The 14,241-nt window shown below is 35.1% G+C and overlaps 1 protein-coding gene across 1 annotated transcript in view; it reads left to right on the top strand.

Annotated features, from left to right (window-relative positions):
* Window positions 1-14,241, top strand: part of CNTLN (centlein) — a 197,859-nt gene that overhangs the window by 134,823 nt on the left and 48,795 nt on the right. The window contains exons 16-18 of the mRNA XM_087957652.1: window positions 299-461; window positions 1,892-1,964; window positions 3,592-3,812. Of these exons, the coding sequence (XP_087813778.1) occupies window positions 299-461; window positions 1,892-1,964; window positions 3,592-3,812 (457 nt within the window). The remainder of the gene's footprint in view (window positions 1-298; window positions 462-1,891; window positions 1,965-3,591; window positions 3,813-14,241) is intronic.

The following is a 14,241-nucleotide window of genomic DNA, read 5'->3' as shown; positions in this document are numbered from 1 at the left end:
TACTTTATTTGTGTTATCCAAGATGATTCCCTCTGTATATTTTTATTTACACAGGTAACTAGGGATGACTGAGAGAAGGGAGTCATTCCCAGGAGCATGCAGTATAGAATGCATCTCCTGCCAAAAATGTCTTTGGCTATAGAAGGTTCTCAGTGAGGGTTCTGGATAAGTGTATGCCCTATAACTCTAAATGTACAGAGGTTACAGCAATGACTATATTTGTTCTACAGTTGGTCAGTTATAGACAATTAAATCTAAGACCAGTAAACCCTTTTTTAAAAAAATGCATTCTCCTTAGTGACTCTGAAATACTGAATTCTGAAAGCCTGGACACAAGAGCAGTACACCATATTTCACTGACAAAAAAAAATGAACAGCAAGAACAAAATAAGACCGAGAATAATAAAATAACCCCAAGCAGCATGTGTTTAGAAAATGAAAGCAAATTATGTCAGAAGAAGGTAAGATTTAAGTTACTTCAATGCATTCACTTGTGCTGCTTTTTTAATGCCACTGAAAAATATTTAAACGTAACTGAATAACATTGTCTATTATATTTGTGAAAACCGACCTATATTGCATTTTGCAATAGTATACGTCACATACATACCATTGTGTTATTCCCTGAGTAAGCACCATTATGGAAACAGAAGAAAATTAAGTAATTAGTAAAACAAATGGGGAAAAAGAAAAAAGTAAGAGAAAACAATGAAATGTATATTACATAAATTCATTTATATTTTTGAAAACCAGTCAGGATGCCATCTTTTCTATACAACACTTTCTACAGGCCTTTTATTCTTTAAAGTTTTTACTTACCTCTTTTTGAAGTAGTCATGTACATTTCTCATACCCTTTCAGGTACATTTAATGTTCTAATCCCCCTGTAATTTTTGCTTTTATACAAGGGGACAATAACAAGATCCATCCAATTGTCAGACACAGAAGAAAATCTTTACTTGTGTCAAACAAAATATGGATTTATTAAGCCAGTGGTTCTCAACTGGTGGGGGAAGCGATGTCATCACGGGTGGTGGTAGTCCATCAAGGTTTGAAGAAATGTTATGGTTTAAATATTGAGTTAAGTTTTGGTGGCCCATAGCCATGGTCCGTGGCCACAAAATGTTTTTATGGTGTCCATAGTGAAGAAAAGATTGAGAACCACTGTACTAAGTATATTGCATAAATATTTTATCATTTTTTCCAATGATAAATTGGTCCCATCTGTAGGATGCTGCAGCCTTATCTTTTTCAGTTAATATGTTATTAGTACTCTACCCTGAATTAAGGGATTAAAGAGTTGTAAAAAGAGAGAATTTTTAAAAATATTAATGCCTATTATTTCTTTGTTTTAATTTTGTTTCTATGGTTTTTAAATTTTTAATAATAATAACAATGATAATTGTTTTAGATATTTATTAATTCTTTCAGCTTTGCTTTATTCTGTCCGGATTCACTTATTTTGTGAGATGGACAGCTATTTAAATTGGATTGACCAATTAACAAACAAACAGAAAATTCTCTTTCTACCTGACAACGTTCTGATGCAAATGTCTGTTCAGATATTGAAACACATATTTGATTAAATATTTAGACAGATTAAGGAAAGTCAAGGGTAAGCATTGTTATGAAAAAGTAGTATTCTAGAACAGTGGTCCTTAAATTAAAGGTAATCACTCCAAGAGAATAATTTGGGTGTAGTCTAGGGATAATGGAGCACTTTGTAATCAATTGATTGTGAGTCGAGGATCTAATTTGGGACAGTCCCTGCTGTGATGGTTTGTCTGGTTTTGGGTGAGGGTTACTCCCCCCCCCCACACACACACACAGTGTATGTGTTTATGGAAACATGTAAATCCTATGAATATAATAATTTTTCTTGTGTTTGTAGAAAAACAAAGGTGAACTAATAACGACTTTCCCAAGGAAAAAGATTCTAAATTCAGCATTCAATCCTTACAAAGGTAAGAATGCATAAAATCTTTTGTAAGAGCAAAATTACATTTACATATCTGGATAGATAGCATCTGGATCGAGAGTAGTCAGCAATTTAGCTCACAAATATCTAAAATAAAACAGATGCACCAGGATCATTATAATTTAAAGAAAAGGAATTTACTCTTCTCTGAGAAAGAGCAAGAAAATGATATCTTTTCATTAAGGAAATTTGATTTCATATTCCCTTATAGTAAAAAAAAATGCAGTTTAACTATAATAGAATCCAAGTTTGTCAGTGTCCCCCCCCCCCTCTTTTTTATTTAAAAAACAATCTATAAAAAGCCAATTGATTTCCTCCTTCCCTCTCTAATCCCTAGTAGTCAGAATTTTGAGACCAATTTCTTCAGTGTGCACTAGCAGGGGTTTCAACATAACACCTGCTGGATAAAACAGACTGTGTACTGTGGCTTAAAAAGTGCCAAATTGAGACGCTGTATTTCAAACTTCTCTAACAGCATCAGAGAGGATAGATCAACTGAACACATCAATAAGTAAAAAGAATTTCCTTAAAGTGGGATGGACTAGTTGCTGAGAGCATACCTGCTTTTATGCTTCTTAATCTTGTCTTAATATGAGGAGGTATTTTCCTCTGCTGCCTTTATGTATTCTCAAAGCGATTTCCTTCATTACTGCAGACTTTATGGGCTATGCTCCTCACTCAGGGTAGAAAGCAGATTTTTTTAAGACTGCAAAAAGTATTCTAACCTTTTTGCAATCTTAAAATTATAAAAAAATAATTGTTGATTATTATTACTACAGTATATACATCAAAATGTGAAGTCACAGCTGCCCGTTCTTTTAGCCCTTCATATGCATCAAATTCTTCCCCTAAACTAGAATACCTTAATGGATTGGCATAGTATATCTATGGATCCAAACACTGTAGCCTTTTTTAATTGATAGATGGAAATTGTGTCCATGCTCATTTTCTAAGTGCTGTCCAAGATTTTGCAGTATGGTATCCAATGTACTGATAACCTCTGGGACCATTTGTACAGTCAGCCAGATGTTTATACTGGATTTGGCATTTTTGTCCGTCTGTTGAGCCCTTCCCAAGGACCTGGGCCAGGCAGATATAGTTGTTTAATATTAAATAAAAGCATGTGTTTCATTCTTCTTAAAATTTAATATCTTACTTCAGCCTACTTCATCTTTTAGAAGAAGGCTTCGAAGGCTAGAATTTTTTGGGAGTTTCAGGTTAGAGTTTTCACTAGGAGACTACAAAAAATACAGAGTACTAATAACATAGTTTGCAATGTAGTTACTTGTTTGTCTCTGATTATGCTTGGAAGCATAGCTAATATAGTCTGGATAATATGATTAAGAAGAGCAAGTCATATAAATGAAGCAAGTATACCATTTTGGCCAGCAAAATATAATGTTCTTGCAATTTTGGCATCAAGGCATATGAACATACACCCTTGCAACTATACAGTATATATTGTGTTTCGTTGCAAGAAAAGTTTGGGTTTGGTTCAATTGGATGTTTTGCAGAAAATCTTTTGCAACAACCCCCCCAAAAAAAGCCATTTCTTTGAAACTAACACATTTGAAGTGTCAGATTAATAATTGATCAATATTAAACTTGTTTAGTTAACAGAGAGAGGATAAGAAGTATCATGATCCAGAAACCTGGCTCCTCCGTGTCACTTTGGGGACGCATCACATCTTTACAGCAGCAGTTAGCTGTAGTACAGAAATCAAAAAGAACAGCAGTATCATCTCTCAAGAAGTCCAGAGAAGCAAATAAAAAATTAACATCACAGTTGCATCTAACCAAACAGCAACTTCAGGCCAGCAAGCAAACTGCTCAGGTAAAAGTTTATTGTAGTTTTGATATGACAAAAATCAAATGTTTAGCGATTAAATGTGCAGGATTGTAATTGTAAGCCTATGAGTTCCAAACAAAGTTGCATATCACCCTGAAATTGGACATATTATTTACTGAAATCATGCAGATGGTTCACAAATCTGTCTGAAAAGATCAGGGTGATGCACGATGCTTTTGAATACGACGTGGCAAGATATGAGGATGACAGGGCTGTAATTGGTTCGTTTCTCAAGCGATACATATTTTGCTCCAAATGATTTATTTTCCTGGATCAGTTTTATGAAAATAAAAATGGCAGCTATGGAGACAGGTTCTCCTGATAATTGATGTAAAGAATTACATCACATCTACTGAAATTCTGAACTGCTGTAGATTATACACAAAGGACCACTGAAATGTCTGAATGCATTTATAATTATGGTACTTGTCGTGACTTTAGAAGGCAAAAATATTTTCATAAAAGATCAGCATTTTGTGCACTGGTCTGTTTGCATTTTTTCCCCTGGTTAACCCCCACAGCTCATAAAGATACATTATTTTTTATATAATCATGTGCTATAACATGGAATCAAGCAAGTGCACTTATACATCTCCACTTTCAAATATAATTGGAATTGTGTCTTGGCCTTTGCTTTTAAACACATAGTCAGATTTAGTAACACTATAAATGCCCTTTTGAAGCACACATTTATTGGTAGTTTAGAAAGCCGTAGTCCAGTCAAAAAGACTTTCTATGTAGGAGCTGATTTCTACATAATAGCAGCAAGGTAAATGTAGCTGGACGCCCACATTGCATTGATCATCCAGGACCCAATAAATGGATATACACTTCCCTCCATGCAAGTAGGAATTTGCATACCAATAGAGGTCTGTGACATTCATGCAAATAATTAATTACCTAAAATAGAACTTGGGTCAAAAATAAATACAGACAGACTAGTTATGTATGAAGTGCCTTTCCCCGAATTGAATTGAAAGGCTCATCCTTACTTCATTGATTCTGAAAGATTAACTTTACATTAATTGATAAGAATAGAAAAGAGATGTGCTATTTTCCTTCCTGCTTCAAACATTTTACCGTCATCCCAGTGCCAAAGAAGCCCTCCATCAAGGAACTGAATGACTACAGACCAGTTGCTCTAACATCTGTAGTTATGAAAATCTTTGAAAGGCTTGGGCTGTCCCACCTGAAAACCATCACGGATCCGCTGTTAGATCCCATGCAGTTTGCATATCGAGCAAATAGATTGACAGATGATGCTGTTAACATAGCTCTGCATTACATCCTACAACACCTTGAATCTCCAAATACCTACGTATGGGTCCTCTTTGTGGACTTCAGTTCAGCATTCAATACCATCATTCCAGACACTCTTCTAAGTAGATTAAACCAACTAGCAGTACTTGAACACACTTGTAAGTGGATCATAAGCTTCCTAACAGACAGGAAGCAGCAGGTGAAGCTAGGCGGAATCACATCCGATACCTGTACAATCAGCACAGGGGACCCCCAAGGCTGTGTGCTATCTCCGCTTCTCTTCTCCCTATATACCAATGACTGCATCTCAAACGATCCATCTGTTAAAATACTGAAGTTTGCTGATGACACAACAGTGATTGGTCTCATTCGAGACAACAATGAATCTGCATACAGACAGGAGGTTATAAAACTTGCCTCGTGGTGTAACTGGAACTGAACACACTCAAAACCCTAGAAATGGTGGTAGACTTTAGAAGAAACCCTCCTATACTACCACCTCTTACAATACTAGACAACACAATATCAACAGTAGAGACCTTCAAGTTTCTAGGTTCTACTATATCACATGATCTAAAATGGACACCTAACATCAAAAACTTCATCAAAAAAGCACAACAAAGAATGTTCTTTCTGCGCCAACTCAGAAAGCTCAAACTGCCCAAGGAGCTGCTGATACAGTTCTACAAACGAATTATTGAGACTATCATCTGCACCTCTATAACTGTCCGGTTTGGTTCCGCAAACCCAACAGGACAGACACAGACTTCAGAGGATAATTAGGACTGCAGAAAAAACAATTACTTACCCACCTGCCTTCAATCGAAGACCTGTATACTGCACGAGTCAAAGAGGGCTGTGAAAATATTTACAGACCCCTCACATCTCAGACATAAACTGTTTAAACTCCTTCCCTCAAAACGACGCTATAGAGTACTGCACACCAAAACAACTAGACACAAGAACAGTTATCACTCTTCTAAACAAATAATTCCCTCAACACTGTTCAACTATTTACAAAGTGTACACTACTATTACTGTTAATCTTCTCACCACTCCTTATCACCCATCCCCTCCCACTTGACTGTTTCCTAGTATGATTTGATTGTTGATTGTACCCTATGACTATCATTAAGTGTTGTACGTTACGATTCTTGATTCTTAATGAATGTACCTTTTCTTTATGTATACTGAGAGTATTTACACCAAGACAAATTCCTTGTGTGTCCAATCACACTTGGCCAATTAAGTATTCTATTCTATTCTATTCTATTCTATTCTATTCTATTCTATTCTATTCTATTCTAGAAAAAAAATCTGTAGAAAGCAAAGGAATAAGCAAGAGATATAAGTGATTACAAACATTGCTACTTTTTAAAAACTTGGATAACTTTGAAGAATCACTTTAGAATCAGTCATTGCTTAGCTAAGTAATCTGGCCAATTAATTATTTAATCCTTAACACCTAAATAAGATTTTTCTCTTTTTTTATTTTCTTCCCTGGACATACCACTTCTTTCTTCTCCCTCCTGTTTTATTCCTCTTTTTTGTCTGTTCCTTCTGAATGGAGGAAGCAGAATGTGTACATTTGTCTGTAATAGTAATTATGTGTTAATATATGAGAATATTTGCTTGTGAGAGAGAATATTTGCTATATGTAGATGCAAGATCAGCTGATTCTATAAATATAGTAAGCTTTTCTTTACTGGCAAATGATATTAATCAGCAGTTATTCACTAATGTTTTTTGTCTTGGATCTTCCTGTTTTGGGAGTATTGTTTCTGGCATATATATGATACATGATACAAAAATAATATACCATATTTTTTTCTTTGCTGGTATTACTAATACATAAAAAGATAAGAAACATTAATGATGTTCAAAAAAAGTAAATAATATAAAGCAGATGTGAGAATCCAGGCAAAATATCTATAAATAAGTGCCAATTCTGATTTTTTTTCCCCAGCATCCTTTTTAACTGGAGTGCTATAAGGTTTGACTTTTTATCTCCTTTTGTTTAATATCTACCTGAAATTTCTGGGGAACCTCATCAGTTTGGGATCAGGTATGATCAATATGATGATGATATCCTGTGATGCTTCTTGACCTTGGGCCAACAAACAGATGCTTTTGAAGACCTGCCCAAGTGCCTGGGAGCTAGACAGGTTTGAATGGAAAGGAATATACTCAGATTCTGTCCTGATAAGACAAAATGGCAGCTTGTTTGATCCCCTCATCTCCACCCACAGTTCTCAGGACATTCCATCTTTAGTCTTTAATGGGGTTGCACTTCCCCATGTGAAACTAGTGTACAATCTAGAATCCTCTTGGACTCACTGCTTCTGTGATAGCAGCTGTGACCAAGGAGCACTTTGCACAGATTCATCTGGTACGCCAGTTGTGACCCTTGTTGGATAGGGAGATCCTTAAGACAGTCACTCAAGCCTACATGTAATTTCCCAGTCTTGAAGAAGACTGGGAAATTGCAACTGGTCCAGAGCAGCGTTGCAGGAATGCAGTGTTACAGGAAGTGTGCCATGATTCGAGCACATACTGTACCCCTACTATTTTTCAAACTACATTAGTTATCGGTTGACTTCTGGCTGCAATTCAAGGTCCTGGTTATCACTATAATGCCCTTCACCGCTACTTGAAGGAATGCTTTTTTCCATATTTTTCCACTAGTCTAGTGAGACCAGCTGGAGTGGAGACACTTCAGATCCCATCAATCAAGTAGGCCTCATCACTTTGTGGGCCTCATGAAGCACGTTCCTGCGCTGTGGAATGCTATCCCTCTGGAGATCTGCACTTCCCTTATCCTTTTCCACAAATTGTTAAAGACCAAATTAAACTCCTTTGATTGCTGTTTCTTTCTTTCTTTTAGTTAGCTGCATTTTTTGTCTCTGAAGTATGTTTTTTTTAATTTTTTAAAGGTGAACTGCACAGAAGTTTGTGTGACCTCAAAGCTGAAATTATAAATAAAAATAGGCTTTCAAATATTTATATGTTTTTTATTATTATTTGTGCCTTCGGGTTGTGTTGATTCCTGACAACTATGTATACTAGTCTCTGCAGTTATGATACCTTAATAATGCTACCACAGGAGTAATCTATCCTTTAAAAGAGGCAGTAGCTGTTGTCCAGTAGCAATTAAGGAGATAAAAAAAAAACTGCAGATATAAAATGTAGGCATTTAAGGAAGAAAACTTGTTTTTCTGAAACTATTGCTCAGAAGAAATTGATTTAGATACTGAATATTTTAATCGTTCATGAACAACTGCAGGTATTTTTATGTACTATGTTTCTCATGATATAAGAAATGCTATACTGTATGATCTTTGGCATCTCTGAAATACAAAGAAGGATGGAGTAGAAACAAAAATAAAGACTGAATTGATTCCAAAAAGTTTAAAATTGAAATGCTAGTAGCTTTACAGAATTTTGTTCCACATAATAACATATAATAACACTACATTCATGTAACATTATCCTTATGTAATATAATAGCTCAACTTTGTAAATGTTGATACATATAGAGAAAAACTTTGATTAAACAGAGATAAAGAAAATAGTCTGTTAACTGACAGATATTTATGCAGTCACACTTGCCAAATGCTCTGGTAGTATGAGATTTGTTTTCAATTTAAGAGAACTTAGATGTTCTAGATTTTATTTAGATAGAACTATTAAATATCTGCAACTTCAGTGTTGCCAGATGTCCCTTGATTCCTATTTAGCTGTATGGATGTAGATGAAAAGCCATAGACACATATATTGTATATATAGAAGCATATAATAGTAATTACATTGTTTGTAGTAGAATACAAAAGTCTATGTTGTATTCATGTATTTATGCAATTACTATAGCTGCCCAACTTAATCAAGTGACTCTGGGTAATCCTTTTACTGTAATTTTTCTAACACAGCTTTATATTGCATGGCATAGCATGGCATTACATGTTGCAATGCTGCTATAGGTTTATTGCAAATTAATAAATGTGGCCTGCCATTCCTAAGACTCATGATGCATATTGATCTAAAGGACTTTGTATGTAAATAAAGAAGTTAAATTGTGCAAAGAGTGTTTCAAAATCACAGAATCTTGATATTGCTGTGAAGGGATACAATATTTCAGAGATTCCTTTGAAAAATATCATTATTGGCACAATCCAGGAAAAAAAACTTCTTTAAAAAGGTTGTTTTCTTTCTCCTGCATTCCCCATGCCTGATGGCAGTACTGTAATTCTCATCACCAGATGTCTGCTCAGATTAAGGCATCCTCTGCTGTATGTACTAGAGTAATGACAATTATACATGGGTAAGATATAACATTTGCACAGCAAAAACACATAGAGGCACAAGGGATGTACAATTCAGTGCAAAACTGCCATATTGTAATTTAAATAAGTAATTATTGTCTTTTAAATGTAGCAACCCAGTTATAAAGGCCCCACAACTACAAAGTTACCCAGAATCCTTTGCTATGGTTCCCACAGTGCTCTAGAAGTGGCACCATAGGAGTAATTGTATTGTTTTATGGGTTGCCTTTGACATCAGAAAAGGACTTAGTAGCAGAGTAAACCATCTTCATCTGAAGAGGCCAGGATTTTAAAAAAAGGAACAGACTTTCAACCCACTAGGTAACTGTTTGCAGCTCCTTTGGGTAGCACTACACAAAAGTTGAAAGCAGTTCTTCAGAAGCATTCTTCCAGATGTGTAACTGTTCTCTTTCTTTTTAAAGTCTTTGTTTGATATTGCCATATTTCAACCTAAAGAATTCCTGCAATAGTACTTTAAAATCCACTGCAGGCACTTCTTGAACATTTCCAACGTTGTTAGTAATTTGTAAAAGGAAATCTTGGCTACCTGATGCTTTCTTCATTTTACACTGAAAGACTTCTGAACGTTTTAGAGTTAGCTGCTACTTCCATTTGGCATAACTTTAAAAAAAAGATACATGTGTTCATATTTTTTTAAAGGCCCCCTCAAAAAATAAAAATGCCATTACATTTATTTTTCCACTATTCTTCAAAATCAACTCAGTTTTACTGCTCTTGTTCAGTTTCAAATTCTTTACATTCCCTAAAATGTAGGTTGTATGTTATGGAAGTAGAGCAGGCAGCCTATCTGATTAATCTCAGTAGATCAGACCTTGATAATACTAGATGACACACAGAAATACCAGGGAAGTAGCCTAGACTGGAAAGTCCACAAATGACAGAAGAATCCAGCAACAAATATTTCCATGTTGTTGCCAAAACAGCTAAAGGGATATGCTTCTGAAATCACCACGAATCAATTTTGAATGGTAAAAACTCTTTTGCCTTACATATGCAACATCATTTCCTAGATCAGGGGTGGGCAAACTATGGCCCGAGGGCCACATCCGGCCCGTTGGTCTTTTTAATCCGCCCGCCGAAGATTGGTACAGAATTAAGGTTTGATGTGAATGATTGAATGATTGCATTCATTTGATTTTGACTTGTAATGACAGGCATTTCGACACCAGGTAGCGGCCCGTCTGTCAAATTTTAAAGTCAATGAGGCCCCCGAGCCAAAAAGTTTGCCCACCTCTGTCCTAGATCCATGCTATCTAAACAAGTTCCCAATCCTAAATTTGAATGATGAACTAAAGCTGCTTTTGCTATAATCATAGACCAGGTAAGATAGAAAAAAGTGTTACTTCTGCCCAAAGATTTTTTCCCCATAAGACTTTCCAAATATTATATTCTAGGATGAAAGCTTAATTTCACAGATAATCTATTTTCTACTACCTTCTCTTATTGCTATCATTATTCTGATTATCGTTACTGTGTTGTTTTGCATGTATACTAGAGCTTCTTTATCGGCAACAAATTCCTTGTGTGTCTAATCACACTTGGCCAAATAAAGTATTCTGTTCTAGGTCTAGTTCTATTGGTTTTAAGATTTGATTTTAACTTTCTATGTTTTAACTTAGATGTAACTTTAGGCCACCCAGAGTTAGCTTATAGTAAGATGAGTAGCCAATAAATTTTATAAAGAAATAAAATAAACTCCATTTCATTAATTTCAGCTCTTTATCTTTTAGTTTTCCTGTAGTCTAAGTTACAATCTTTCATATGATACGATTGTCACTATATGTGGCTGTTGCTTTGGTCAACTGAGGGTTTCACAATATGGCTTTAATAAATAGAGATGGTATAGACTATAGACTGAGTGGTGAGTAAAAATAAGCACCATACCAGTCTGTTTGGAGATATTTTGGTCAATGTCCCCTGAGTACATCAAAACCTAGTTATTACCCAAACATACTAATGCTACTGTGCACAAGCTGGGCTTTCTAACATAGAGAAAACGTTGCAAGCTAATATTTCCTGCACCTTATCAACTACAATATAAAGAACCTTAAATTATTTGATAGTAACTAAGAGAAAAATCCTATGCTACTGTAAAATAGTTATTCCCCAAAACTTTTAATGCTATCTGTTTTTTTCTTTCACTAATTTACTGTACAAAGTATACTTTTCACAGGAGAAAAGTTTAAAGTTTCTAGCACTTCCATTGTGACATAATTATTTACACATTTTTAAAAACTATTTGATCATATATAGATGTAACAATTACTGTATCACTGTGTTGCTGTACATTTTGACTCTTTAATGTTTTGACATTAAAAGCATTTCCTGCCATTTTCTTGGTGTTGTATAAACTATTTGCAGAGATTCAGTATTTAGGAATTATTCTCGTGTCAACTGTAATCAGCAAGCAGCTTGAAGGTCTCCAGAAATATTTAGAGAAGCAGGGAAAATGCACAGAGCTATGCCCTGAACTCAAGACACAACTGTCCTACTTGGAACATTACCTAAGAAAATTTCCATAGGGAAAATATTTTCGATATTTGGAGGCAAAGAATTTTAAAACAACACTAAACTGAGCTACTAAACAAGCATCAGTCATTTTCCTATGTCCAAAACGATTCTCAGTCTCCAACCAAGTGCATAACTGACTTTTTAAAACTACCCCCTCTTCCTCTTTACTAACTCCAGTCAATGTCAGCAGGGATGAAACCTATGCCTGCTGTTTTATTGACTAATGCACTCTCCAGTTCTCCATAGCTGTAGGAATTCAATTTAAAAAAACCAAACCAGTCGTGGCATATTGGAACACTCTAGACTGAAGAACTTCATCATGTCCCAATTCAGAGAGAGAACTTGATTGGAGTATGATTTGCTCTGTGTTTACAACATTTGAAGCAGATATTTTAAACTCCGACTGTTTGTGCACCTTTAAACAGAATTACATGAGCTTTTACAGTTAGTCAACAGTTTCGAAATGAAATATTACTGCACCAACTAGAAAACTGTACAGCATTCTTGTCTTTTTTCTGTTCTCAACTTAGGACTATATTTGACTTATGATACACATTTTGAGGTAATAAAATATATAGAAAGGAATACTAGATTATGAATTGTAGACTTCTGCTGAAAATTCAAGTCTCTCAGAGTTATATATTAAGAAAAAATTAAGTTCTTTATCAGTTTTAAAAATAATGCTAATTCCTTCTTGAAACAAGGAATTTCAAATTATTGTTGGTTTTTTGCTTTTGTTTTACCTACTGTTTTATTAAGTCTAAATTAAGTTTGCATTTTGAAAAAGTAAGACTACACTTTGAAATTCTGATTATATAGAATTGTGATTCAGATTTCAAGGGGAAATGATAATGGTTCTCTTAAAGGAGCAAATGTTCCAGGCATGCTTTCATGAGATCTTTTAAATAGACTATAGCCTTTAGATTTTATTCCTATTCCCTTATTAAAGCCATCCAAGTTAGTAACCAATAAATATTGTAATGTCAGAAAAACATTTGAAGTACTTTGAGGTTTTCATAAAGGTAGGGGAGCAATAACCAAGAAATTAGTGTTACAGATGGGGCTATTAATATGTTCTGGATGGAGCTGGTGTCCATTAGGACTTCTATTATTTGTAGGACAAACTTTATTTAGAGATACTATAGTCATATAACCATCATCATCCCCTAAGAAATAGCAAATATTGTCAATCTTTTAATTAGTAGCTAGCTTGGGATTTTATTTTACTGTTCTACTAGTTATAATATGAAAGTCCTTTGCACTCTTTTTAATAGCTGCCTTTTCAGCTGTTTTTTTACTTCACATTGGTAGCTTGTGTGGAAGACAATCCAAGTAGAGTACTCAGTACACATACTGTCTGTTGGATCCTCAAGGGCTGCTGTGGCTTTTGCCAGATGAAGCCTTTTTGATTTTGAGGCTGATGAAACACAGTGCTATTATTGATCTGTGCATGACATACCCTGTCTCTCTGCTGGCAGAGTATAGCAACATTTATCCAGGAATTTGTGAAATGTCACTTGGATCATATTTGTAAGATAAACTGTGTGAAAAGCAGAATCCAAGCTAAGAGTATATGTGGGATTGGAGGGACTGTCTTCTTTCTTTCTGTGTCCTGCTCTAGCTCAGCCAAAGGCAACGGTTATGTTTTTAATATTAAACTTTAGATAATTCAGAGAAGTATGCTTGTCACTTGAAATACTCTGTGAAATAACATTATTTTACCGCTCTATTTTGAATAGAGTGCATATGGGTTCAGAGTATGTTCATTCTGTTGAGCTCCATTCTGTGACCTGAATAATACCAGTCAATAAATGTATATAAGGGGGGAAAAAGCAGGCATTGTTTTTGAACCAAAAAAGAGCTTCCTACGTGACTTCAACTATGTAAAAACTAGCAAGGGTAGCAATAGATACTTACCTATATTCAAACGTTTCTCCCTTGGTCTTGTAACTTTTTCTTGATCTTTATCTTGATTTGGATTCTGTGTGCCTGTATCAGCAAAACATCTGAAATGTCTTCAACAATATACTCCTGCCTTTCTTATTGATTGCTTATTCTTATTTACTGCCCTTTTTTTTTGAGAGCTCAAGTGATTTACAACAGACTCTTAATGATATCCCCACAAGAAACTTATCAAGTAGCCCGAATTGAGGGACAGTGACTGATTCAGAGTCACCCAGTGAGCTCTGTGGTTGATGACTGTCCATTAACCTAGATCAGTCCAATACTTTAAAATATTCCAACTCTAATTTGTCATTAAGATTATTTAAAAATGATGGAATAAGGACAATATAGCCCCCTTT

The sequence above is a fragment of the Notechis scutatus genome, chromosome 2, assembly GCF_049901735.1.
Source record: "Notechis scutatus isolate UNSWTSFEM ecotype Mainland chromosome 2, rNotScu1.2, whole genome shotgun sequence".
NCBI classification, from domain to species: domain Eukaryota; kingdom Metazoa; phylum Chordata; class Lepidosauria; order Squamata; family Elapidae; genus Notechis; species Notechis scutatus.
This window is presented reverse-complemented; position numbering and strand designations above follow the sequence as displayed.